The sequence below is a fragment of the Capra hircus genome (assembly GCF_001704415.2).
Source record: "Capra hircus breed San Clemente chromosome X unlocalized genomic scaffold, ASM170441v1, whole genome shotgun sequence".
Taxonomy (NCBI): Eukaryota; Metazoa; Chordata; class Mammalia; order Artiodactyla; family Bovidae; genus Capra; species Capra hircus.
In genome coordinates, this window is record NW_017189516.1 from 32,055,344 (window position 1) to 32,079,222 (window position 23,879).

General features: G+C 47.1%; 1 protein-coding gene across 2 annotated transcripts in view; it reads right to left on the bottom strand.

The window, feature by feature from the left end:
* SRPX (sushi repeat containing protein, X-linked) overlaps positions 1-19,039 on the bottom strand; it is a 153,558-nt gene extending 134,519 nt beyond the window's left edge. The window contains exon 1 of one of the 2 annotated variants that reach the window (XM_018043937.1): positions 18,835-19,039. In XM_018043937.1, the coding sequence (XP_017899426.1) occupies positions 18,835-18,916 (82 nt within the window). In that variant the 5' untranslated portion in view covers positions 18,917-19,039. The remainder of the gene's footprint in view (positions 1-18,834) is intronic. The other variant, XM_018043938.1, reaches the window with a different exon arrangement.
* Positions 19,040-23,879: the final 4,840 nt, after the last annotated feature.

Below are 23,879 nucleotides of genomic sequence, written 5' to 3' on the forward strand. Positions count from 1 at the left end.
TGGGCTACAATCCATGGGGTTGCAAAGAGTCAGACACAACAGAGTACGCACCTAATGCACCTATACCTCAATAAAGCTGTTATTTTTTTTTATAACAACTGTGTATTCACTTTTTTAATATTAGGGATTTCAGGAATGTTAAATACATGAAGGGGGCCTTTGGGATTCATGGAAATGGAAAATTACTTGGGTTACTTCAGCTGTTCATCCTAGCTTCTTTATCCAAATTTAGAAACTAGATAAAAAAAATATTCTGTCATTTACTCCTCATGTAATAAGTGTCCTTATTAAGCATTCAGCATTTAACATTAGGTCATGGAGGAAAAAAAATAACATATGAAAATATAAAATAATCCATTTCAGATTACAAATGAATTCAAAGAAAAACTTAAGGTCAAAGCAAATCTCTTAGGTATTGATAGTACCAAGGAACAACTAAAGCCCTTTGTTATCGGGCACAAATGATGCAAGTTCCTTGAAATGAAAGGACATAAGGACACTTGAGGGCAGAAAAAGTAGGCATTGAGAGATTTTTTAGGGAGACCTAAAAACCAGGCTGGCTTGGAAAAGCATGGTGGGAGACACCCACGTCCACTTGACTTACAGTAAATGACCTGTCTCAAATTGCTAGTGGCTAGTGGTTACCTCACAGTCATGGCCAGCAATTTGTGGGTGTCTGTCACATAAAGTCCAGTAAGGGAGAGAGAGAAAATGGCTAGTCAGCCCTCTACAAGGAAGAGAATGTGAGCAAGTTGTTTTTTGGGAGTTATAACCATAACTTCTATATGCACAGTGCATCACAGATTACTTCTGTAGGAGAGCAGGTGGCATTGTTCACAGTTGGCAGATGCAAGCAAAAACCATGCTGGTCAAGTTCATCCAGCTAGTAGGTGGATAAAGATGTTAAGCATCTTTTCACATACTTTCTTTGCTGAAGTGTCTGTTAAAATATTTTGCCCACTCTTTAAATTGGGTTACTTGTTATCTTATTATTGAATTTAGAGAACTCTTTATATATTCTGGATAAAAATTATTTATCAGCTACATCTTTTGCAAGTATGTTCTCCAGTCTGTGGCTTGTCTTTTCATTCTCTTAACTATTTCTTTCAAAGAACAGAAGTTTTACATTTGGATGAAATACTTCTTTTCAATTTTATAGATTATGCTTTTGGTATCATAACTAAGAAAGCCTTGTGTAACTGAAGCTCACAAAGATTCCCTCTCATATTATCATCATGAAGTTTCACAGTTGTTGGTTTTATATGTGGCTTTCCCAGATGGCTCAGTGGCAAATAATCTGCTTGTCAATGCATGAGACACAGGAGATTCAGGTTTGATCACTGGGTCATGAAGATCCCCTGGAGAAGGGAATGGCCACCCACTCCAGTATTCTTGCCTGAAAAATCCCAGGGACAAAGGAGTCTGACAGGCTACAGTCCATGGGGTCGCAAAGAGTCGGACACAACTGAGTGAACACACACACACAGCTTTTATATTTATGATTTATTTTGAGCTACCTTTTCTGTAACAAAATCTGCCTTTGATAAAAGTAAGAGAGAGAAGTACTAGGGAATAAACAACAGAAATGATTCTAGTACCAGTCAGCATTGGGGAAAACATTGGATTTTCCCAGGACTACAGATTTATTCATTTCTATGGATTGCAGTGAATCTGGGCCTGCCACCTTCTGTAGCTAAACAGTCTAACACATTTATATAGCTAATCTGGGGTCCAGCATTTAATCAGAATGCACCCAGCAAACATCCTGGGAAATTAAGCTCACATTTCCAATATGCTCTTCCAGACCAGCCCTACAGTGAATTGCTTGCAAAGTTGGCCAGCAACAATTCCTCCCACCCTGCACGTGTATACCACTGTTGCTATCTTAAGAGGTAGAGTCCATCTACTACCACCACCACCCTGAAAGTATGCTTGCTTTGCAATTTGCTCTGATGGATAGAATGTGACAGAAGCGATATGCCTAGACCTTCAGGGCCCTGGCAGCTTTGGCTTTCATCCCCTGGGAAACCATCTACATGTTCAAAAGTATACTTAGTCTGCTGGGGAGAAAGACAACATGGAGGAAAGAGAAAGAATATAGAGAATAGGAGACTGTAAAGAGGTAGAGAGAGAGGCCCTGCCATCCCAGATGAAGTGCCTGTAAGTTTTAGGAGAGTATCTTACACAGCAATAGCTAGCTGAAACACTCCTCAAGCTTCCTCCTAAAAGTGTGAATTACAGTTCACTTTCTAAGCTAGGCAGCTCTATTTGGCAGGAATCAGTTCTCCAGTAGAAAGAACTCTGAATCTTGGGTTTAAGTTCCAGCTGAGCCATTCTTCATGTGAATGTCCCCAGAAAACTCAAAGGTAAAGTGCAGGTGGTTCATTTGGGGGGCCTCCCAGAAGGCATAATCGTAATGATGGACTGGGGAAGAGAGGGAAGGGAGGAAATGCAATAAATGGACCGCTTGCTGGGCAACTGTAGCTCCATCCTACTAAGGACCCTTCTTCCATCTCTTACACCTTTATGTAATTTCTTTCCCCATTAAGGCTGCTCTTCAACTTTATTTCATCAAAGAAAAAATAATAATAGTGGTAACATGAGGAGCTGGTAAGAAAAAAGTATCAGATCTGTATACAGCCTGTGACTCCTGCCAGGCACAAGACCTGAGAGACGGCCTTGCTTCTACAGCTCTTCATCTGAGAGAATGCTCCATCCTCCATTCAAACTCTTTTGTACAAGACCCCCAAAGGACAACTTTAGGAGAGTTGATGGTATCTGGGGTCCCCAGGCACTCTGCCTTGAATTAGCAGAGACAATTAAGACAGCATGTGGCTTGTGCAATTTTAATTGTGACCATATTCTCACAGCTAACAAAAAGAAAGTTAAAAGGATAACTTTATAAATGAAGGCATTACTCTCATCCAAGGGAAAAATTTTTTTTTTCCAGTTAAGTCTCCTTCTATTGTTTACTTTTTGGCCCATTGCCTAAAGCTGGGAAAGAGGCAAGACAGGAAAAAGACAGGCACCTAACTCTGAAGAGATCGGCACAAAGCAGAGGCCCTCCACAAATGCCAGCTCCAGTTCCCACCAAGGGCATTCCTGAAGCCCTGGAGGCTGACTGTTGGCACTCAACACAGACAGAACCAAAAAAGGTCTGGCCTATAAAGTAAAACCAGACAGCGGAACAACAGCAACAGCCTATGGTCTTCCAAAGGCTCAACTGTTCTCCACAGAGGTCAACGGAGACAGAGAAAATCCAAGAAAGGAGGGAGGCTGCAGCAAGCCCTTCAGCAGAAGGTTCCAGATAAAGGTAGTGACTGAGGGAGACTCTGAGGTGGATTCAAGTTCTCCCTTGCTCCAGATTCACCTCAGGCAGCCATCAAATTGCCTCTGTCTCCAGGCAAATGAAGTGATTCTATTTCTTCACAATTCTGTTCAGAGGGGAGATCCACATCAAGAACCCACCCATCCACATCAGCTCATGAGGTCCTGAGACCCCTCCTCATTTTAAACAAAGACACAGCCAAGACGTGGGCAAGAGGACTCGGGGATTCCTCTCACCTCACCCTCAAGCCTCACTGTCGCTGAGATTTTCAAACTAAGTGACAACATTTATAAACTCTCTGATGGCAAAGAATGAAGTGTTCACCTGAGGGCCCAAGGCTGTGACACCACTACCCTGACAGCAAAGGAGAAAGTTCTAGAACAAGAAGGGGAGAGCTGAGCCTTGAGAAGGAATGCACAGCTGCCCTGGGCTAAGAGTCATTGTCAGAGGACACACCATCTCTTCAGAGCTAAAAGCTTTCTGAGGCTTTTCATGGACGGAAAGAGGGCCACTCACTGTGGACAAGGGCACCAGCAAAAGCTACTTGGACCTGACTGGCTGGTTTGGGATTTGCATGAGGAAATTCTGCAGAAGAAGAAAGAAGAATATTCTGAAAGGAGACAATGTTTAGAGGAGGAGAGAGATATATCCCAAAGGCTGTTCCCAGCTTTCTTCACATTTTAACACACAAAACATTTCAAAGAACACATTTGCAACAACCAAACACTGGTGGCCTTCAGCTGGAGGAAACTTCTCAAGTATGCACACAGCCGCCTAGCATGCCAGATGTGAGGCAGATGGTGTTACCCAAAGGTGTTTTTCCTTTTCCCCTTGAGCCTGCAGTGGTCCCTGCCACCAGTAAACGCTTCAGGCAATTCAATGCCATCATCCCAAAGGTCCTGTCCTGAAACCCCAAATTCAGTTTCCTTGAAAAACAACAAATAGAAACACTATTCTATTGAGACGGAGAGGGCACTGGCAACCCACTCCAGTACTCTTGCCTGGAAAATCCCATGGACGGAGGAGCCTGGTAGGCTGCAGTCCATGGGGTCGTGAAGAGTCGGACATGACCGAGTGACTTCACTTTCACTTTTCACTTTCATGCACTGGAGAAGGAAATGGAAACCCACTGCAGTGTTCTTACCTGGAGAATCCCAGGAATGGGGGAGCCTGGTGGGCTGCCGTCTATGGGGTTGTGCAGAGTCGGACACGACTGAAGCGACTTAGCAGCAGCAGCAGCAGTCTATTGAGAAGGGCTTCCCAGGTGGTGCTAGTGGTAAAGGATCCACCTATCAACGTAGGAGTTGTAAGAGGCATGGGTTCAATCCCTAGGTCGGGAAGATCCCCTGGAGGAGGGCATGGCAATCTATTTCAGTATTCTTGCCTGGGAAATCCTGTGGACAGAGGAGCCTGGTAGGCTACAGTCTGTGCGTTGCAAAGAGTTGGACACGACTGAAGCAACTTAGCATGCGGTCTATTGAGATGCTGTGAGAAAATAACTTGGAAATGCCCACACAAGTGGTTCTCACGCTTGAGCATCAGAAGCACCTGGAGGGTTGTTACAACATGGTTGCTGGGCCCACTGTCCCCCACATCCAGCTTCTGATTCAACAGTTCTGGGATGGGGCCTGAGAATTTAGGCATCTAATAAGTTCGCAGGTGCTGCTGCTACTGGTGGTCTGGGGAACACAACTTGAGATTTGGTGGTTCTCACTGTTTGTTCTCTCCCATAGGGGAGCAATTAAATTAGCATATCATGACCCTGAGCTGTCCAGCAGTAAAGAAACCTTTGTTGTTCTTTAGCTGCTAAGTTGTGTCCAACTCTGTGCCCTGATGGACTGTAGCCCACCAGGCTCCTCTGTCCATGAGATTTTCCAGGCAAGAATACTGGAGTGGGTTGCCATTTCCTTCTCCAGGGGATCTTCCTGACCCAGGGATCAAACCCAAGTCTCCTGCTTGGGAAGCAGATTTTTCACCACTGAACCACGAGGAAAGCCCACTAAAGAAACCTACAGAACATGGTGGCTCAGATGGTAAAGCGTCTGCCTGCAATACAGGAGACTCGGGTTTGATCCCTGGGTCGGGAAGATCCCCTGGAGAAGGAAATGGCAATCCACTCCAGCACTCTTGCCTGGAAAATCCCATAGACGGAGGAGCCTGATAGGCTACAGTCCATGGGGTCGCAAAGAGTCGGACACGACTGAGCGACTTCACTTTCACCCAGACAATATGTATGAATCTCTCTGGAAAGCAGTGCTTTGAGGAAGCCACTTTGGGAAAATTTCTACTAGGGATGGTCCTGACCAGCAGAAAGATCACAGGCTCCAGAGCAAAGAGCCACGAAAAAAGACAAATGTCCAAGTCAAGGCCTTGGCAGTGAGCCGGGTAAGGGGTAGTGAAGGGCTTTGGGCCACAACCTGAGGCAGGATCCTGGCAGGGCAGGCGGTCTGGAGAGCCCCAAGCACGTGGTCCAGAAATGCTAATAGCATCCAGCAAGTCTGTCAGGAGGCAGCCAAGGCCAGTCTGCCTCCAGCCTTGGATCAGGACACCAGGCCTTAAGAACTGGTGGAGAATACAACAGGGTCCTAGTTTCTAGAGACCAACAGGAAGTTACCAAGCCTCCAACAAAGAGAGTGAGACAGCCGTTATTCATCAGATAAATGTGTACAACAGGGTGGGCTTCCCTGGTGGTCGTGGTTAAGAATCTGTCTGCCAGTGCAGGGGACACGGGTTCCATACCTGCTCTGGGAAGGTCTCCCATGCCGCCAGGCAACTAAGCCTGTGCGCCACAACCACTAAGCCCGCGTTCCACAACAAGAGAAGTCACTGCAATGAGAAGCCCGCACACCAAAACCGGACAATAGCCCCCAATCGCAACTAGAGAAAGCTTGCGCAACAGCAACAAAGACCCAACACAGCCAAAAATAAACAAATAAATACTTTTAAAAGTGTGTACAGGGCTACAGCATAGCATGCTAGCCTACATGGCTTAGAAGATCCCCTAACTAAGACCAAGATGAGCCCTGAACTGAGCCTTGTGGTAAAGGAGCAGAAGCCCCCAACACCGAGGGATCTTGTTACAGGGAGGCTCTGACTTCATAGGTGTGATCGCTAGGCTTCTATAGAGCTCCAGGCCAGGCAGGTCTCAGGCTAGATTCTGAATACCAAGACCGTAGTTGAGGGGTTGACAAAGTTTTGCTGTAAAGAGCCAGAATACTACTTACAGCTTTGTGGGCCATGTGGTCTCTGTCACAGCTACTCCACCCTGCCACTTATCACCAAGTAGCCACAGACAACACCCAAACAAATGAGTGTGGCCGGGTTCCAGTGACACTGATAGACTGATGGCTGAATTTTATTTAAATGTCACGTGTTACAAACTAGTCTTCTCCTTCTGATTTTTTTCAATCACTTGAAAATATAATCACCATTCTTAGCTCCCTGGTCCTACAAAACCAGGGGAGGGGGGTTGGGGTGGGATGTGCTGTTTGGCTTGCCCAGATTTATTGGGTTGGCCAAAAAGTTCATTTGGGATCATCACACACTGTTACAGAAAACCCTGAATGAACTTTTTGGCCAACCTAAGAGTTTGCAGACGCCTACCCTAGGTCCCCACTCCGGATCTGACAGAGCAGAACCCACAGAGGTAGGGGGTCAGGGAAACCTCATTTCATCAGACTGCCCCCAGTCATACCAACCTAGCCTGTCCAAACACCACTGCTGGGCTGGGAACCACTTACCCACCCAAAGCCCTGAAACCCTTTTAGTGCTGCTCACAGTTCAGTCTTCCTGACTTGCCCAGCTTGGGGGCTTTGGGGAGGCTTCATGTGAGGGGTGGGATGTGCTCTCCTGTCTTCCCCACTGGTGTCAATCTCACCCATCCTCCAAGGGGCTGCCTGCTACCGAAGCCCAGCATCATCCATCTCTGGCACAACGACGTGGAGACCCCGTGTCTTTAAGAGTGGATCAGCTGCAGAAATTCTCAATCCCAGGACAAGGTCTTGCCAGAGAGGCAGAGCCGTCCTAATTAGACTCACGCAGCCGGCCTTTCTTCAAGGGCTGAAGTTATTTCTAAGCTTCAGTTGAGCTGCAGGGCAAAGACAGGCAAACACTCTGTTAGCCATCACCCAATATGTGCTCTGCCATGGCTGGCAATCAGGCCAGATGGGGGCTGTGCTCCATGGAGGAGGACTTCAAAGGAGAGGCAGTTGAAGCCCCCCCGCCCAAAGGCTTGGGTTTGTTTTGAAGTTAGAAGTGGGAGCAGACAAGGAGAGGCTACAAATGCTTATCTCAGGAATGTCGGGGACTTAGGAAAAGAAGTTAGAGGAGGCCATGAGGAAGGCCAAGCCCAGGAGAGAAGGGGGAAGAGAAGGGGAAGAGGGTTACCATGCAGCCCTTAGAAACAGACCTGCTGCCCGGTCCTGGTCAAGGACTGAACTCACCCAGCAGACCCAGCCTTTTCAAACTTCACTGTGTAGAAGAATCCTCAGAGGGCTCTTGTTGAAATGCACATGATTTAATCGGTCTCAGGTGGGGCCTGAGCTTCTGACTTGCTTTCTCTATGAGTTTGCCTTTTAATAGATGCAAGTTGTCAAAGTACATAGGGCCCACAGCTTTGTCCCACCTGGAGCTGAGCTACTGACACCCAGGACTGCTGCATATATGGGCATTCAGGAAGTTGTCCACATCACAGCACCCACCTTCACACCCGACCAAAGACCAGGTGGGGGTCTCAAACCATGCTGCCCTCCATTCTTTATTTTTGTATGAGATTTATTTCATTTATTTATTTACTTTTTGGTTGCACCACGTGGTTTGTGGGATCTTAGTTCCCCAACCAGTGATCCAACCTGCACCCTTGGCAATGAAAGCCTGGAATCTTAACTACTGGATGGCCAGGAAATTCCCACCCTCCACTCTTTAAGTCTTGAGTCCTGTGCCTGCCTCTATCCTTTTCCTACTTAGCACAAAATCTATCTTCTGATCATGCTCTGTGCCCACTTGTGCCTAGACAGGGCATCTTTTTCTAAGCTGCCCAAAGGAAGTGGACTATGCAATGCTCTGCAGCCAGCAGTGAGAGAGTGGCAAGCACCCTTAGGTGACTCTTGACAAAATGCTGCCAGTTGACAGCTCAGACACTGCTTTGTCACTCAACCCTTGAGTGGATACTGTTCATGAACTGAGCTATAATGATATCACTCAGCCAAAAAGACATATAATCTCAAGAGTTGGTGAAAATGCAGAGAAATCAGGACCATTACACACTGCTGATGGGTGTGTAAAAGGGTACAGTCACCTTGGGAAAAACAGTCTGGCAGGTCCTCAAATGGTTAAACGAGTTACTATATGACCTTGCCATTCCACTCCTAGGGATCTACTTGAGAGAAATGAACACATATGTCTGTACATGAATATTCACTGCAGCATTACTCATAATAATCAAAAAGTAGAAAGAGCGCAAATTTCTATCAATTGATGAATGGATAAAATGTGGTCTATCTATATAATGGAATATAAATCAGCCATAAACAGGAGTCGAGAGCTGATACCTGCTCCAAAATGGATGAGATTTGAAAAACATTATGCTAAGCCAAAGTAGCCAGACACAAAAGGACAAATATTGTGTGATTCCATTTGTATAGAATGTTGACAAGAGAAAAACATAGAGACAGAAAATACTTTGGTGGTTGCCTAAAGCTGTGGGGAGGAGGGTAGGAAGTGATGGTTAAGGGGTGTGGGGTTTCTTTTAGGGGTAATGAAAACGTTCTAAAATTGTGATGGATACACAACTTTGAATACAAATCACTGAATTGGTTTACACGGGTAAATGATGTGGTATGTGAATTACATTACAAGAAAGCTGTTAAAAAATATCATGACCTGTCAGTTGGGGAACTCAAGGCAAGTGGCAGAGAGAGGGAGCCTTCAGGACTTCGACAAGCATGGGCAAGGACCAGCTTTAGGGCAGCAACTTCTCAGAACCCTTGAGGAACACCCAAGCAGCCTTGGGTGTGAGAGTCTCAGATTGCAGCCAAGTGTTGATGCAAACAACCACGCAGAAATACATGAAGGTAGGGCTCTGGGAGTGCCCGGGGCACCACTGATCCCTGCCTGCCAATCCCTGGTGCTGGGCCAGTGCCTCAGTGCCTAACATGTGGCGGGCATTCAAAAACTGAATTTAGTTCCTGCCCATGGAGGAAAGGGAATCCTGAATTCACTAGATTAGATTGAGTTCTAAGGCCAGCCTTGCTTCTCACTCCCCGTGTGACCCCAGACAAACTCCTTCCCCTTGGTGAACCTTAGAGGATCATCACTAAGACATGGGGAGTTCTGTCTCAGGCGCCCTCTCAGGCTGAGGTGCCACATGAATCAAGTGGCCCATGCAGGGAGCCTGGATGTGGGTGAGAAATTCCTGAGCCTCTAGATAGAGATCGAGATGCCCACCAGCACGTCAGTCCCACTGAGACAATGCCCCACTCCCACCAAGGACCAGGTTCCCTGGTGAGCCACGATGACACAGAATGAACAAGACTCCAAGGCCTGCTCACGTGGCTGGGGGCATCAGGTCCATGAGTAATTCCTGGTGAGATCGATTCTACTACTTTTGGAAAGTTGAGTTAGACTCGAAGTGGAGACAGGATTTCAACACTGGATATTTAAAGGAACTGAAGCCTTTGTCTGACAAATGCTGAGTCAGTGGCAACAAGTCTGTCAGAGTCCCTCTACAGAGCGGCCACCCTGGAGGCAGAGTCTCAGAAGATGAGGGACGTGGCCAGGCCACCACTTCCTCACCACTCCACCAGGAGCCTGCCAATGCTCGGCTCAATTCTCACTTGCCCCGTGGCCCTCATTTAACCAGCGTGTTTGAACATTCTTGAATCCCTGGAGCTGGCAGGGTCATTAGCCCAGCCACCCACACAGCCAGCAGCAGGCCAGAGGCCTCCAGAAGAGGGTCCTGGGCTGCACTGGCTACAGAAGAGACAGAGAGGCTCATCCGACATAACTGGGCACCAGTGAGTGATAACAGAGGAAACAGCGGGGCCCTGTCATTGGACAGGTCACTGTCAGAGCAGGGCAGAAGCAACGGGGCAAGGATCTTTCAATGCCAAGGCTGAAAGTCCACACCCAAATTCCAAGTTTGGGTCTGTCCGACTATTACTCATCAAAAAAAAAAAAATTTTTTTAAACCAATACACTCAATTCACAATCCCAAACCTTTGGGATAATCCAGGGCACTACGTCCAAACCCATTTATCTTCTTCTTGAGAACAATGCATCAAGAGGTATGAAGTATGAGCTAAGGATTACGGGGCCGTGAATCACTCACCTCAGGAATGACAGCTCCAGAAGTTTCTGAGGTCAGAGTGCGCTGTGAGTCCATAAGACCCAGGTGCAACCAATTATCATCTCCAGCAAGCTTTACCCTTAAATCTTTTATCTGAAAAACCCTGCTCCCTCCCTGCAAATTCCCTGGTGTTTCTGTCTCCCAGTGTCCTAAGGTGATTTGAGATGCAAGAGCCTGAGCAATTAACTATGCCCCTACATGTTGCCTGTCCAAATGGATCTTTGGTTCAGTCCTGCAAATTGCCTCTGCTATCTCGAATTTCTTTTTCTTTGGGGATTAGCAGCTTGGAAATTTTGCTTAAATCCTACAAGGATATTTGAAATAGAATGTGTTGATTCCCTGTCACAATTACCTCAATCGTTCAATCAACCCACAAACAGCCATGAAAAGATTCTGCCCCAAGTCCCAGATACTGTGTTAAGTGAGGGATATAGTAAGTTGCCAGCCCAGGCCTGAAGGTAATTACAACCTAGGATTATGACTGTTTTGTTTAGTGTCAATTTTTAAATGATGAGAATGGGAAACTGTACCGCTGGTTATAACCCAAGAGGCTACCCAATCATTGGTTCAAAGTTTCCCTACTCTGGCAATTTCATCTTACTTTTTCTGTTGACTTTTGTGCCCATTAAGAGCACATACTTATTACAGCATTCACAAAGCTATCTAGTAAGTTGTGGCTTTGATTTAGAATAGGGCCTTCTCCCCAGAAAAAGATCACTCGCATAGATTTTTGTTTCCAATTTCAAAATGTTTTTAGAGAAGGAAGCCCAGAGACAGCCTATGTTAACCTTCCTTGGGCCTGTAAGGTCAACACTATTGGTATCAGCATCACTCAACATCATTCTTTAATCCCCAGGTCCAGGGTTCCTACATGGCTCCCATCTGTGTGCCAATAGTTACCACCTTAGATGACTTGGTATCTATTTCACCATAAGACAGAGAGCTACTGTCTTATGGTGAGAAGGAATTCCCCATCTTCTCCATCCTGGTATTCTAGCATCCCATCCTTCTATGTCCACTTTAAAAACAAAGTCTCTGAGTAGAGCCCAGGTTCCATAAGAAGGCAGAATTCAAAAATCCAAGAGAAAGAGCCAGGCTTAAAAGACCCCATAAACAATGGCCCATAAAAGCTGACAGTCAAGAAATGACACAGTCAAGAACTGACGGCTAACACAACATGGAAAATCAACCATACAGCAATAAAAATTAAAAAATGAAAGAAAGAACTGAGGGGGCTGGCTTGAGAAGTTCTCTATGAACTGGAACTCCAGTGAAGTGATTCTTCACACTGCTGTTTTCGAAATGAATCTTTAACCTGGGTATTGATCATAACTTGGCTGCTACAATTTCAGACTACGGTACAACCTGGCAAGTCAACCTTTTGCTCTTGAAACTCACTTCAGTCTTCACTTTCAATTACTCATTTGAGTTGCATTCTCTGAAAGGGGAATTGATGCAGCACACACATTTGCGTTGACTAAAGAAACCATTCAACCACTTTGGAAGGGACTGTAGCAAAGTGGCCAAGAAAAATAATAAATGCAAATTCCAGCCTGTGGCTACAGTAAGTGTCTCGTCTTACAACCCCCAACAGAGAAGGTTATTGCTCAAATGGAGGGTGTTCACGGATTTAAAAAAGCCAACCTCTACAGCCAGCAAGGCATTATCTCTATGTATGGAGGTTAGTGGTGGCACATGTACTGTTTGCCCACACGTTTCTCTTAGCTCCTCTGGCCAGTAGTTCATCACCCGAATTGCAGGAAAACTATCAGGTAGCAAAGAACCTGTCTGCCAGTGCAAGAGATGTTAGAGACAAGGGTTCGATCCCTGGCTTGGGAAGATCCCCTGGAGGAGGGCATGGCAACCCACTCCAGCATTCTTGCCTGGAGAATCCCATGGACAGAGGAGCCTGGCATGCTACAGTCCATGGGGTTGCAGAGTCAGACATGACTGAAGCGATTTAGCACGCATGCACGCATTAACTCAATAAGTACAAATATCCTGTGGGCTTCCAAGGTCCTGGCTAGGCTCCGTGGGAAATACAGAGGGCTAAGACAGAGTAGCGTCCTGCTTTCACAGCCTCAGAATCTAGGAGAAGCGTAAAGGAATGCATAGCTCATTGTGATGTATGGCACGTATGATAAATACCACAAGACACAGGAAACGCTGCGGGTGTTTACAGGAAGGCAGGAGCTTCCTTATCAAAAGATCAAGGAAAAGTTTCATCCAAGTGGGAGTGTTGCTGGACAATGGGCAGAATTTTGACAAATGGAGGCTTGAGGGAAGCATTCCAGGTGCAGGAAGTAATAACCAACAAGAAAAGGGAACATGGGACTCCAGGTCTATAAAAGCATACAGTCAACTTTGGCTGGATTTTAGGAAGCCAGGAGAGAAGGACTGGAAAATTCAGCTGCAGACAAACTGTAGAGTCCCCTATCAACAGCAGAGAACTTTCTAGCTAATTTAAGAGGACAGGGAGCAGCTGCTTTAGCTTTTTGAGTAAGAGAGCAATGTGATCAAGACAAGTGATAGTTACTTCAACATTAAAAATTAGAAGTAAAATAAAAATGAAGTAAAATTGTATTTAAAAGAGCAGTATCTGGCCAAAGTAGGATGAGTTGTCATAGGAGAGACTAAAAATGAGAATGTTCTAGAAATCACTGAAAAGAGAAGGGCAATATTTCAATCTCTGTGTGAGGAAGGTTTGAAGACAGTGCTTTAGTGATGGGTTCTGGTGTCTCCTTCAGTTCACAAATCTAGGAAATGAGTAGCAATAATAGCAGGATCTGGAGAAAGGAATGGCAACCCATTCCAGTATTCTTGCCTGAAGAACTCCATGGATGGAAAAGCCACGGGGTCACAAGAATTGGACATGGGCTTCCCCAGTGGTTCAGTGGTAAAGAATCCACCTACAATGCAGGAGACATGGGTTCGATTCCTGGAATGGGAAGATCCCCCTGGAGAAGGAAATGGCAACCCACTCCAGCATCCTTGCCTGGAGAATTCTATGGACAGAGGAGCCTGGTGGGCTACAGTTCATGGCGATGCAAGGGTTGGACATGACTTAGCGACTAAACAACAAAAACAGCAGGATATTGTATTGAAAGTGTTACCAATAAGAAAATGCCAGATGAAAAGGTCCTGCTTGTCCCAGTGTCGACTTAAAAAATATTCACAACCTGAGAGTTATGTTTTATTTGGTGGGAATTTTTAGGACTTCAAGCCGGGAGACAGCATCTCCAGTAACCCTGAGAGAACTGCTCTGAGGAGGTGAGGAGAGGAGCCAGGTTATGTAGAAGTTTCACAACAAAGAGCAGATAGGGACTTCCCAGCTGGTCCAGTGGCTAAGATTCTGTGCTCCCAAACTGAGCAGGCAGTTCAGGTTCCATCCTTGGTAAAGGAACTATGATCCTGCATGCTGCAACTAAGAGTTCTCACAGGGCATATAAATAAATGAAAATAAATATTAAAAACACCAAAGGGCAGGTAGTCTGAACATCAAAAGATTATCATTAATTAAAGAAAACCAGATAACCCAAGTTAGAAATTCAGCGCTTTTCTATCTATGGGAAGATGCAAGTCTGGGCTCACTGAAATCATTCCTTTGATATGCACCTCAGCTGTTTAGAGCCAGTATCCTGTGTTTTTACATCCTGGGTTTCCTGAGGGTTCACTGTAGGGAATGGCTACAGTCAAGATGGCAGGAATTCTTTTCTTTCCTGAGTTTCCTCAGGGCTCACCGGCTCAAACTGGAGGGCTGCAGTCATTCATGGCTGTGACATCCATGTTTACTGTTAGGGCAGAAAATATGCCATTTCTCACTAGCATTCTCCTTTTGAATGCAGAGGAATTCTATCAGCTGATTACATGTTTTAAACCCAAATAGAAATTTCTAGCCTAACCCGCTCCCGATGAGACTTTAATTGTATATCCTGAGCCAGGTGTTCAGCTCCTAGTACTTATCTCCAAATGTGGCATTTTAAAAGACTGCTCTGGCTGGTGGGGTCTGCTTTGGCTTTCAGCCATCCTCACTTAGTTTTCCCAGCTGGTGATGAGGAGGAAACAGACAGAACAGGCTCCATCTTGAAAGCAGGACTCCAGCTCGGGCCGGACTGTGGACTTTGAGCTATATGCCCAGTACCTATGGAAACGACATACCAACTGGAAAACCAGGCCCCCTGGATGGAAGAGCCCCATGGCTCGTACCTAGACTCTCTGTTGCCTAAAAGAATACCCAAATTATCTGTATAACTGAATAGAATCATAAATTCTATTATGCCTATTGGAGTATGACCACAGGCCTATTGATAATTGTCCATTGTTAACTACCTAGGCTTAAGGCATATGAATCACAGGTTAACTTTGATTATATCTTTCTTTTCCTTTGTTCAGACTAGTTTCAGGGAACTTGGGGAGGTGGGTTTGGGCATGTACACTTAGGGTATATAAGGTTTTCAGAAAAACTGGTCAGGGTCCTTGGCTAAGAGGAGACTCTGCCTTGGGCCCGCCGGTGTAATAAACTGCACTCCACTATCTGCATTGTCCTTCTGAGTGACTTTGTTTCCCGGAATGCGTGGCTGCAACAGTGAAGTGAAACCACACATTTTACCAGTTTTCACCAGGCACCAGGTTCACAGAGCCTTTCTTAGTGGCCACAGCGCTTGCTCTCTATCTTCAGCCTTGCTTGCAAAAGGAGGTACACTGAACCTCAAAAATCTCAGAGGTAAATGAGGTTTCAAGAGTTCACTGCAAACAGAATAAAATGGAAATGCAAAGCAAAACTACAAAGAGATACCTGTCAGAATGGCTATTCTCCAAAAGACAATTAACACCAAGTGTTGCCAAGGATATGGAGAAAAGGGCATCTTTATGTGCTATTGATGAGAAAATAAGTTGGTGGAACCACTATGGAAAATAGCATGGAGGTTCCTCAAAAAACTAAAAATACAACTACCATGTGTGCTCAATTGCTAAGTTGCGTCCGACTCTTTCAAGACCCCATGGACTGTAGCCCACCAGGCTCCTCTGTCCACGGGATTCTCCAGGCAAGAATACTGGAGTGGGTTGCCATTCCCTTCTCCAGGGAATCTTCCCAACCCAGGGACTGAACCCCGCATCTCCTTTGCGGATGATTCTTTACTGTCTGAGCCACCAGGGAAGCCCATTCCTAAGTTTATTGCAATGAAAATTAAATTATATAAATTTACATTTAGAGAAAGGGCTTCCCTGCTGGCTCAGAATAGATAAAGAAGATGTGGTATATACATACAATGGAACATTATCCAGCCAGAAAAAGAGAATGGAATGCTGCCATTTGTGACAACATGGCTGGATCCTGAGGGCATTTTACTAAGTGAGGTAAGTCAAGCAGAGAAAGACAAATACCATATGATCACACATATATGTGGCATCTAAAAAATGAAACAAAATCTAAGCTCATAGATACATAGAACAGATTTGTGGTAGCCAGAGGGGAAGGGGAGTGAGGAGTAGATGCAATGGGTGAAGGTAATCAAAATGTATAAACTTTCAGCTTTAAATTAGTCATGGGATGAAATGTATAGCATGGTGTGTGTGTGTTACTCACCCAGTCTTTGTGACCCCATAGACTGCAGCCTGCCAGGCTCCTCTGTCCATGGGATTCTCCAGGCAAGAATACTGGAGGGGGTAGCCATGCCCTCCTCCAGGGGATCTTCCCAATTCAGGGATCAAACCCAGGTCTCCTGCATTGCAGGCAGATTCTTTACCATCTGAGTCACCAGGGAATGACTATCATTAATAATACTGTACTGAGAGTAGACCTTAAAAGTTCTCATCACTAGAAAAAAAATTTTTGTAACTATGTACAGTGATGCATGATAACTAGACTTACTGTAGCCACCATTGTGAAGTGTGTACAAATATCAAATCACTACACTGTACACCCAAAACTAATGTTATAATGTCAGTTCAGTTCAATCACTCAGTCATGTCCAACTCTTTGCGACCCCATGAATCGCAGCACGCCAGGCCTCCATTACACATCAATAAAAGAAAAAACAAAGAGTAAGAAATCCTATCTTACAGACAAACAAACACAATCCAACATAGACAACTTTGCTATGAACTTTCCATATACTTCATGTGGGTTTTTATAGCCACCACATCTTGGTAGGCTACAAAAATCAGAGAGCCAGAAAAGCTGCATCAAATTCAAAGATGGAAGAACTCCAGAGACCTTCTAGGAGTGGGACTGGGAATGATTTTCTCTCTCTCTGTATCTGACAGTTTCCCTATTAAATCTCAGATGGTTATACAATGCGGGGAGAAGTGCTGATGGGCCTTCTCAATACCCATCTCCCTCTTTCAGAGATTTCTGATTCCAGGCCTCTTACCAGAGACACACTGTCCACTTGCTAAGAGACTGCCTCTGAAATGATCTTCAAAATCTGTCACTCAGCACTTAGGGTGAACATGGCTGACATGACTTGCCTTGGGACCCACAGACCTAGAGAGTCTCCCCTCCCCAGACTTCCAAAACCTCTGGCTTGGACTGAAATCTGCTCCTTTGGAATCATCAGCCCCAGCAGAGCACATTTCCTGAAAGATCCCATTGGGATGTGCCAAGTTGGGGGCAGCCTGCAGGCTGGCGCTGGAGGGAGGAGCCCGGCCAACCAGGGCCAGTTCCCAAAAGTAGTGAGCGCCCAAGCTGGAAACCCATGACTCTGTGGGTGGCTGGGCTCTGGCAGCAAGCTATGCAGTAGAAGGAAGGAGAGTGGAGGGCAGGGTGAGACAGGGGAGGAAGGTCAGGTGGAAAAAGACAAGAGGCCCCTTGGCTAACTAAGAAAGGCTCCACCAGTTGCACAGGTGGCTTAGAGATGCCTCCCAATTCAGCAGGAAAAGCCACCTCTAATTTCTCAACTTCTCCCGTTACCTGTCCAGTGCGGGCTTCTCCCTCCCCTCTAGTTTCACATTAACCTGATTCCCGCTTTGGGGGGTGGGGGAATGAATCCACCTGGGGGTCAGGGGAATGGCACTTGCCAGGCACAGAGGATAAAGTCTCCTTTCCACTTCGCCCTGAATCAGTTCCTACCCAACAGCTGAAAAACTTACAAGAGTCAGCTGGAAACAAAAGTTCCTGATTATCACTTCACACGTTGGATTCATTCACTCATTAGTGGATGCGCAGGGAATGTCCCCAGCATGCTATCTGGGAACCCTCCCCCTCCAAGCTTCACCCACAACTCTGTAGGTTCGCTTTTCAGACCCAAATTTAAACTGCCCATAGTATTGAAAGTAAAGCCAGATATCTGCTGACCCCATAGCCCACATCACCCATGTTCCCATTAACACTAAATTAAAATGCGCCCATGGATTTCTTCTCTCCAGGGCGACACGGGTGCATCCATGTTCCCCAGCTCCCCTGAAGCTCTTTGCTAACTTAAGCCTCTCTGATGAGGGACTCAGCAGTAGTTCTTAAAGGGGCATTTCCAAAGAAGGTTTTGTCAACACCAGGAGAGCCCTAATAAACACCTGGGTCCCCTTAGATGCTACAGACCACGCCTTCCAGAAACCAGAGGCCCCACCCTCTGTCTAGCAGAGCCCGCGTGCTAACCAAGCGCTTGCCACATGTCACCACTCTCAGCTGGCACCTCTCTCCCAGCGGTGCAGACTTTCTCGGAATCCCCAGCAGGGGGGGTTGGGGGATGCGGGAGAGGCCCCGCCTGCGCCGGCCACGAGAGTCCTTCTACGGCGACTAGTGCCCTGCAGCCCCAGGGGGTGGCCTGGCACCTCGAGTGGGAGGGGGTAGGTACTCCTTCCAGGACAAGCTGTCAGTCCCCTGGGTCCCGGCTGCGAGCAACCGCAGGAGAGGCAACTCCTGGGGATGAGAAAGTAGCCCGCGGCCAAACGTCTCTTGGTCGCCTCTAGCGCCTACGTGGGTTTGATTGACCCCCTGGAACTCCGGGCGCAGAGGGTCCATCGGCTACCGGCGGCCGCCTGACAATCGGTTCTCCCTTCCCGATGCCCGGACGCTAGCCCCGCTCCGCATCCCCCAATCCCCGGGCGGCGAAAGACGAAGTCGGCACAAACAAAGGGCGCCTCGCACCACCCTCCGGCCAAGCCGGGGATGGGGGTGGTCCCCGGCACCCCGTTGGGGAGGCTGGCCCGCCCCTGGCATTACCTGGGAAGCCGCGGCTCGGCGGGACTCGTAGCAGCAGTGGCAACAGCAGCAGCAGCGCGGGCCGGAGTGCGGGGCTCCCCATGTCGCGCGGGGGCTGCGCTGCGCTCGGCTCAGCTGCGCGGCGCGCGTCCCGGGGGCGGGAGGAGATCGACCGGACCGAGGGACTGTGCCGCGGGCCGGCGGAGGCCGAACTTAAAAACTCCTCCTCTCGCCTGTCTCCCGCCCCCAGCCAACCCTCCTTCCTCCGCCTCCCCGGAGCGCTGGCGCGGCTGGGGCTCCGACCCACCCCCTCCTTTTGTGCCAGCGCTTCTTCTGGAGCGGGGCTGACACCTCCGCCCCCTCTCCGGGGTGCCGGAGCGCGCCAGGGGCGTGCCCTAGTAAACCGAACCATCCCAAAGTATCTCTGGGTTTCCCAGTTTGCGCCCTTTCACTCCAAATACACACACCGGTTGCCCGACCCCCTCCTAGATCCCGGGCCCCTAGCACCATATCATCTAAGCAGAGAGCTGCGTGAGCCGCAGGGAAAGAGAAGAGACAACCACGGCAGGTTATTATGGCCAAATTCGCGGGTTTGACCCTCCTGATCACGCCCCAAGTTTGTTGTTATTATGCCCACCCTCTCCGAAAAGAAACGCCGCTTAGAAACCTGCCCAGGTTCACGGTTACAGACAGAGGAGAGATTTGAACTTAGGTGTGCGGTTGTGCCGGCGCCAATGTCCGTGCTATGGCCTTTTGGTTTCTCTTTAGCGAAGGAATGAATCAAGGGCTGGCCCGCGTGCGTGCCGGCTGCACTGCGGTTTGGGATGAGGCTTGAGGTACTCTTTCCAAGGTTGGCTGATGGGAGAGCACAAGGCCCAGAAAGTTCCCCGTCTCACCCACAGCCTGGGAATCCAGCTGTTGTAGTTTCTTGCAATCAGAGTTCCCCATTTCCTGGATTGTTCGCACCCCTAGGACACCACGATCAGCCTGGAGTCTCCACCCTGTGGGCTGGCGTCAGGATAGGGTTTCTCGGCTGCCTGCAGGACGGATCTGGTTTCTTCTTCAAGGGTTTCTCTCCCTCTCTCTCTTTTTTTTTTTTTTTTTGTAAACACCTAAGGCAGGGACCTCGCCCCTTTTCCTGCCAGCAGATCATAACTAAGACAAATTCCAGCTAGGGCTGCGGCATTCAGTTGTGCCATGCACTCTGAGCGAAGGTCTGGAGGAAGGGGCAAGGGTGCTAACATCCAGCCGCCTCTGGGGTCATGGAGCCCTGTACTATGATAGGGGCCATGTTCATTGTGGAAAGGCAGCTTTCTCCTCACCTCAGCAGTCTGGTCTGTTAGCTAGACGAAGGGCTCTGGGAATATCCATCCAGAAAGTTTTCAATTTTTTTAATCTAGATGGCTTGCTTTTTTTCCCAGTTCTCACAAAAGGCTCTGCCTTGAACTTCCATCTTATCCTCTCTGGTGCCTGGGAGCCTTCTCTCCATCATTGCTGCCTCCTCATGGAGCCAACAACCCTTCAGTAACCCTCTGATCACAAGACAATGAGGGTGGTCAGGCTCTTCCTGGGCTTCCATCTCACCAGGCTCTCCAGGGAGTGGTTCTCAATCCTGTCCACCCAGGAGAGAAACCTTAGGGGAGCTTCATGGAAATACCCTATCTGGGTTCCACCCCAGCCAGACCAATGAAACTAGAATCTTTAGGGATGTGGTCTGGCCTTTGAGTAGATGTATCATCCCCTTGCCCCCATGCTCCAGTGGTGCAGGTTTTAGAATGGGATAAATTCTAAGTCAAGGATTCTCAGCCCAAGTGCTATTGACATTTGTGGCTGGACCATTCTTGGCTGGGGAAGTGCCTGCTCTGTGTACTGAAGGATGTTTTAGTTGCATCCCTGGCCTCTGTGCCCCTGAGAACAAGTAGCAGGCCCTCAATTTTTCCCTGTTGTGACAATACATGTCTTCAGGAGCTGTCAACTATCTTTTAGCACAAAAACTGGCCCTAATCGAGAACCCCTGTTGGAGGCTCATGAGCAAAGGTTCATGGGCACCCCAAATTTCCAGGCCCAGGTTAGTCTGACCGGTGGCCTTCCTTTCCTTTATCACCTCTGAGACAAGCTCTGCTCATAAAACCCAGCATGCATTTTATTACTGAATGGACAAGGAATACCTGGTTCTCGCCTAGCACCTGGATCTGGCTGATAACAAGCAACACCACACTGTTAAGAGCTGCTTTCTTTGCTACTTTAGAACAAACTCCAACCAGATTTATAGTAATAATTACAATAACTAGTATTGCTATTTATAATTATTATATACAGGACTCTAGCAAAAGGGATGAGGGAAGAGGGACACGTAGGAGAAATTATCCATCCTCTTCAGAGTGTCCTGGTAGACAATAGGATGGTTAAGCAGATTCATAATCTGTCAAGCAATTGAACCCAGCAGACAGGATCATGAATGGATGGAAACAGGAGGAGAAGTCACCCAGGGAGTGCCACAGAGGTCTGATCTCTTCCTGTCCTGCTGGTCATAGCTACTAACGAGTTGGGAAAAGACACTGTTGGCATGAGGCACAGAGATAGGTAAGAAATAGGTTCCAGGCATCTCTAATAAATAAGCAAGAATGTTGTATTGACTCTGAACACTAAAAAAGAATGATAGGACTTCGCTTTTGGCACAGTGGATCAAAACTCCGCCTGCCAATGCAGGGAACATGGGTTCTATCCCTGGCCCGGGAAGATCTCACAAGCCTCGGAGCAACTAAGCCCGAGAGCCACAACTACTGAAGTCTGTGTTCTAGAGCCTGTGCTCCACAAAGAGAGAGGCCACCACAATGAGAAGCCTGTTCTCTGCATGAAGAAGTAGCCCTCACTCACTGCAACTAGAGCAAGCCCGTGTGCAGCAAAGAAGACCCGGCATAGTCAGAAATAAATAAGAAGATAAGAAAGATAAATAGTGATGCCCTACATGAGATCTCAAAATTCAACCACACAGACTCAGAGTACAGGAAACGTGGCTTCTCAGCAGTACCTACCATACTTAGTTGCCTACAGGCTACGACAGACTTGCCAGGCACCTCAGGGCATTGCTGACAGAGCCTGTTCTATCCTCGGAAGCATTTGAGTGCTGGACAAAGTGCCGAAAGTGAGGAGAAGGGAACACAGTCTAAGTCTGGCAGGGGGTGGGTGGGGGAGAGGTGTCTTTCCACCAACTGCAGTGTGGAGGAGGCCAGATTAAACAGCACAGCCTTGTCCCCTGAGTTAGAGCAGAATGACCCACGGTGGAGAAGGAAGGAAAAGGAGTCGCAGGATTCCCCACCCCTCCACTCTCTTCCTTGAACTTGTAGACTCAGAGACGCCATTGAAACAGAATCTGGCAGCCCCCTACCTACCGCAGGAGAGAGCTTTTCTGAGCATGCCAGTCAAGGCCCTTCCCTCGTGAGCCTCTGCCATCTTCCCACACCTCCTTATCCCCCACCCTCACAAACCAGTGGTTCTCTTCCCACATCCTTCCAGAGTAAAGGACCTGAAGCTTAAGGGGAACATTGGTGGCTCACTGCACCTTAGGAAATGGGAGTGGACTCAAAGTCAAGGAGACACTCAGTTGGGATGAGATTTAAGACAGCGCAGACTAGCTGTGCGTGTGTGCGTGCTAAGTCGCTTCAGTCGTATCTGACTGCTTTCAACCCATGAACTGTTGCCCACCAGGCTCCTCTGTCCATGGAATTCTCCAGGCAAGGATACTGAAGTGAGTTGCCATGCCCTTCTCTAGGGCCTCTTCCTGACCCAGGGGTCAAACCCAGGTCTCCTGCATTGCAGGCAGATTCCTTACCCACTGAGCCACCTGGAAACTAGCTGTGGTGAGGACTATTTTTCCAAAATTCTCAATCCAAGTTTGGGATTAGCAGAAGCAAACTATTATATATAGGATGAATAAACAACAAGGTCCTGTATAGTACAGGGAACTATATTCAATATCCCTTGATAAACCATAACAGAAAAAGAACATGAAAAGTAATGTATATATATGTATAACTGAGTCACTCTGCTGTACACCTGAAATTAACACAACATTGTAAATCAACTATACTTACATAAATTTTTTTAAAATTCCCAATCCATCACTGATCAAGGCTTTTATAAACTCAATAAATATAACTCCCTAGAAAAATAAAATGGGAATAAGTCAGAGAGCAGCATGGGTTTAGGGACCACAGTTTGGGTAGCACAGTTATAGTGGGTTTAACTGTTTCCATCCTGCACTTATACAAACTACAGACCACACTAGATTCCAGGTTTCTGAGAACTCAAGACTCGAAGGACAAAGAGATGTAACTACACTCTATTGGAATCGTGCTAAATGAATGCCAGAAGGGCAGGGCGAGTTTGGCTGGTACTATTGCTCTCTGTTATCTGTTACAAATCTAGATCTGAGAGGGTTAACGTAAGAGTGCTCAAGGTCAAGATCAAAAAAAGCTACAGGCAGTCTGTTTACAATCCCGTGGCTTAAAGAGATTTCTTCTCTTTCTAGAATAAATATTCAGAGTGATACAATACAAGCTCTAAGGGATGAAAATTTCTGCAGCATAAGGGAAAAGGAATATTTTGACTCTTAAAGATTCAAGGAAAACATCTCATTTATGAAAATAATCAGCTACCCAAAAAAAAGGAAAGACAGTTTCAGAAACTATTTGGTGTATTCAGCAAAAGATTCAAGAATACTCATATAGTAGGAGTAGAGGGTCATACAGGCTTCCCTGGTGACTCAATTGGTAAAGGGTTGCAATGCGGGTTGCAGGCGCATTGCAACCTGGTTTCCAGCCCCGGGTTGGGAAGGTCCTAAGGAGGAGGGCATGGCAACCCACTCCAGTATTCTTGCCTAGAGAACCACCATGGATAGAGGAGCCTGGAGGGCTGCAGTCCATGGGGTCACAAAGAGTTGGACACGACTGAAACGACTGAGCACACATATAGAAAATTGAGAAATATAAGAATGCAAAGATTCAAATATGAAATTAACGCCTTTGGTCAGGCTTGGAAGTTATCATTCCTGTCCTGACAACAAG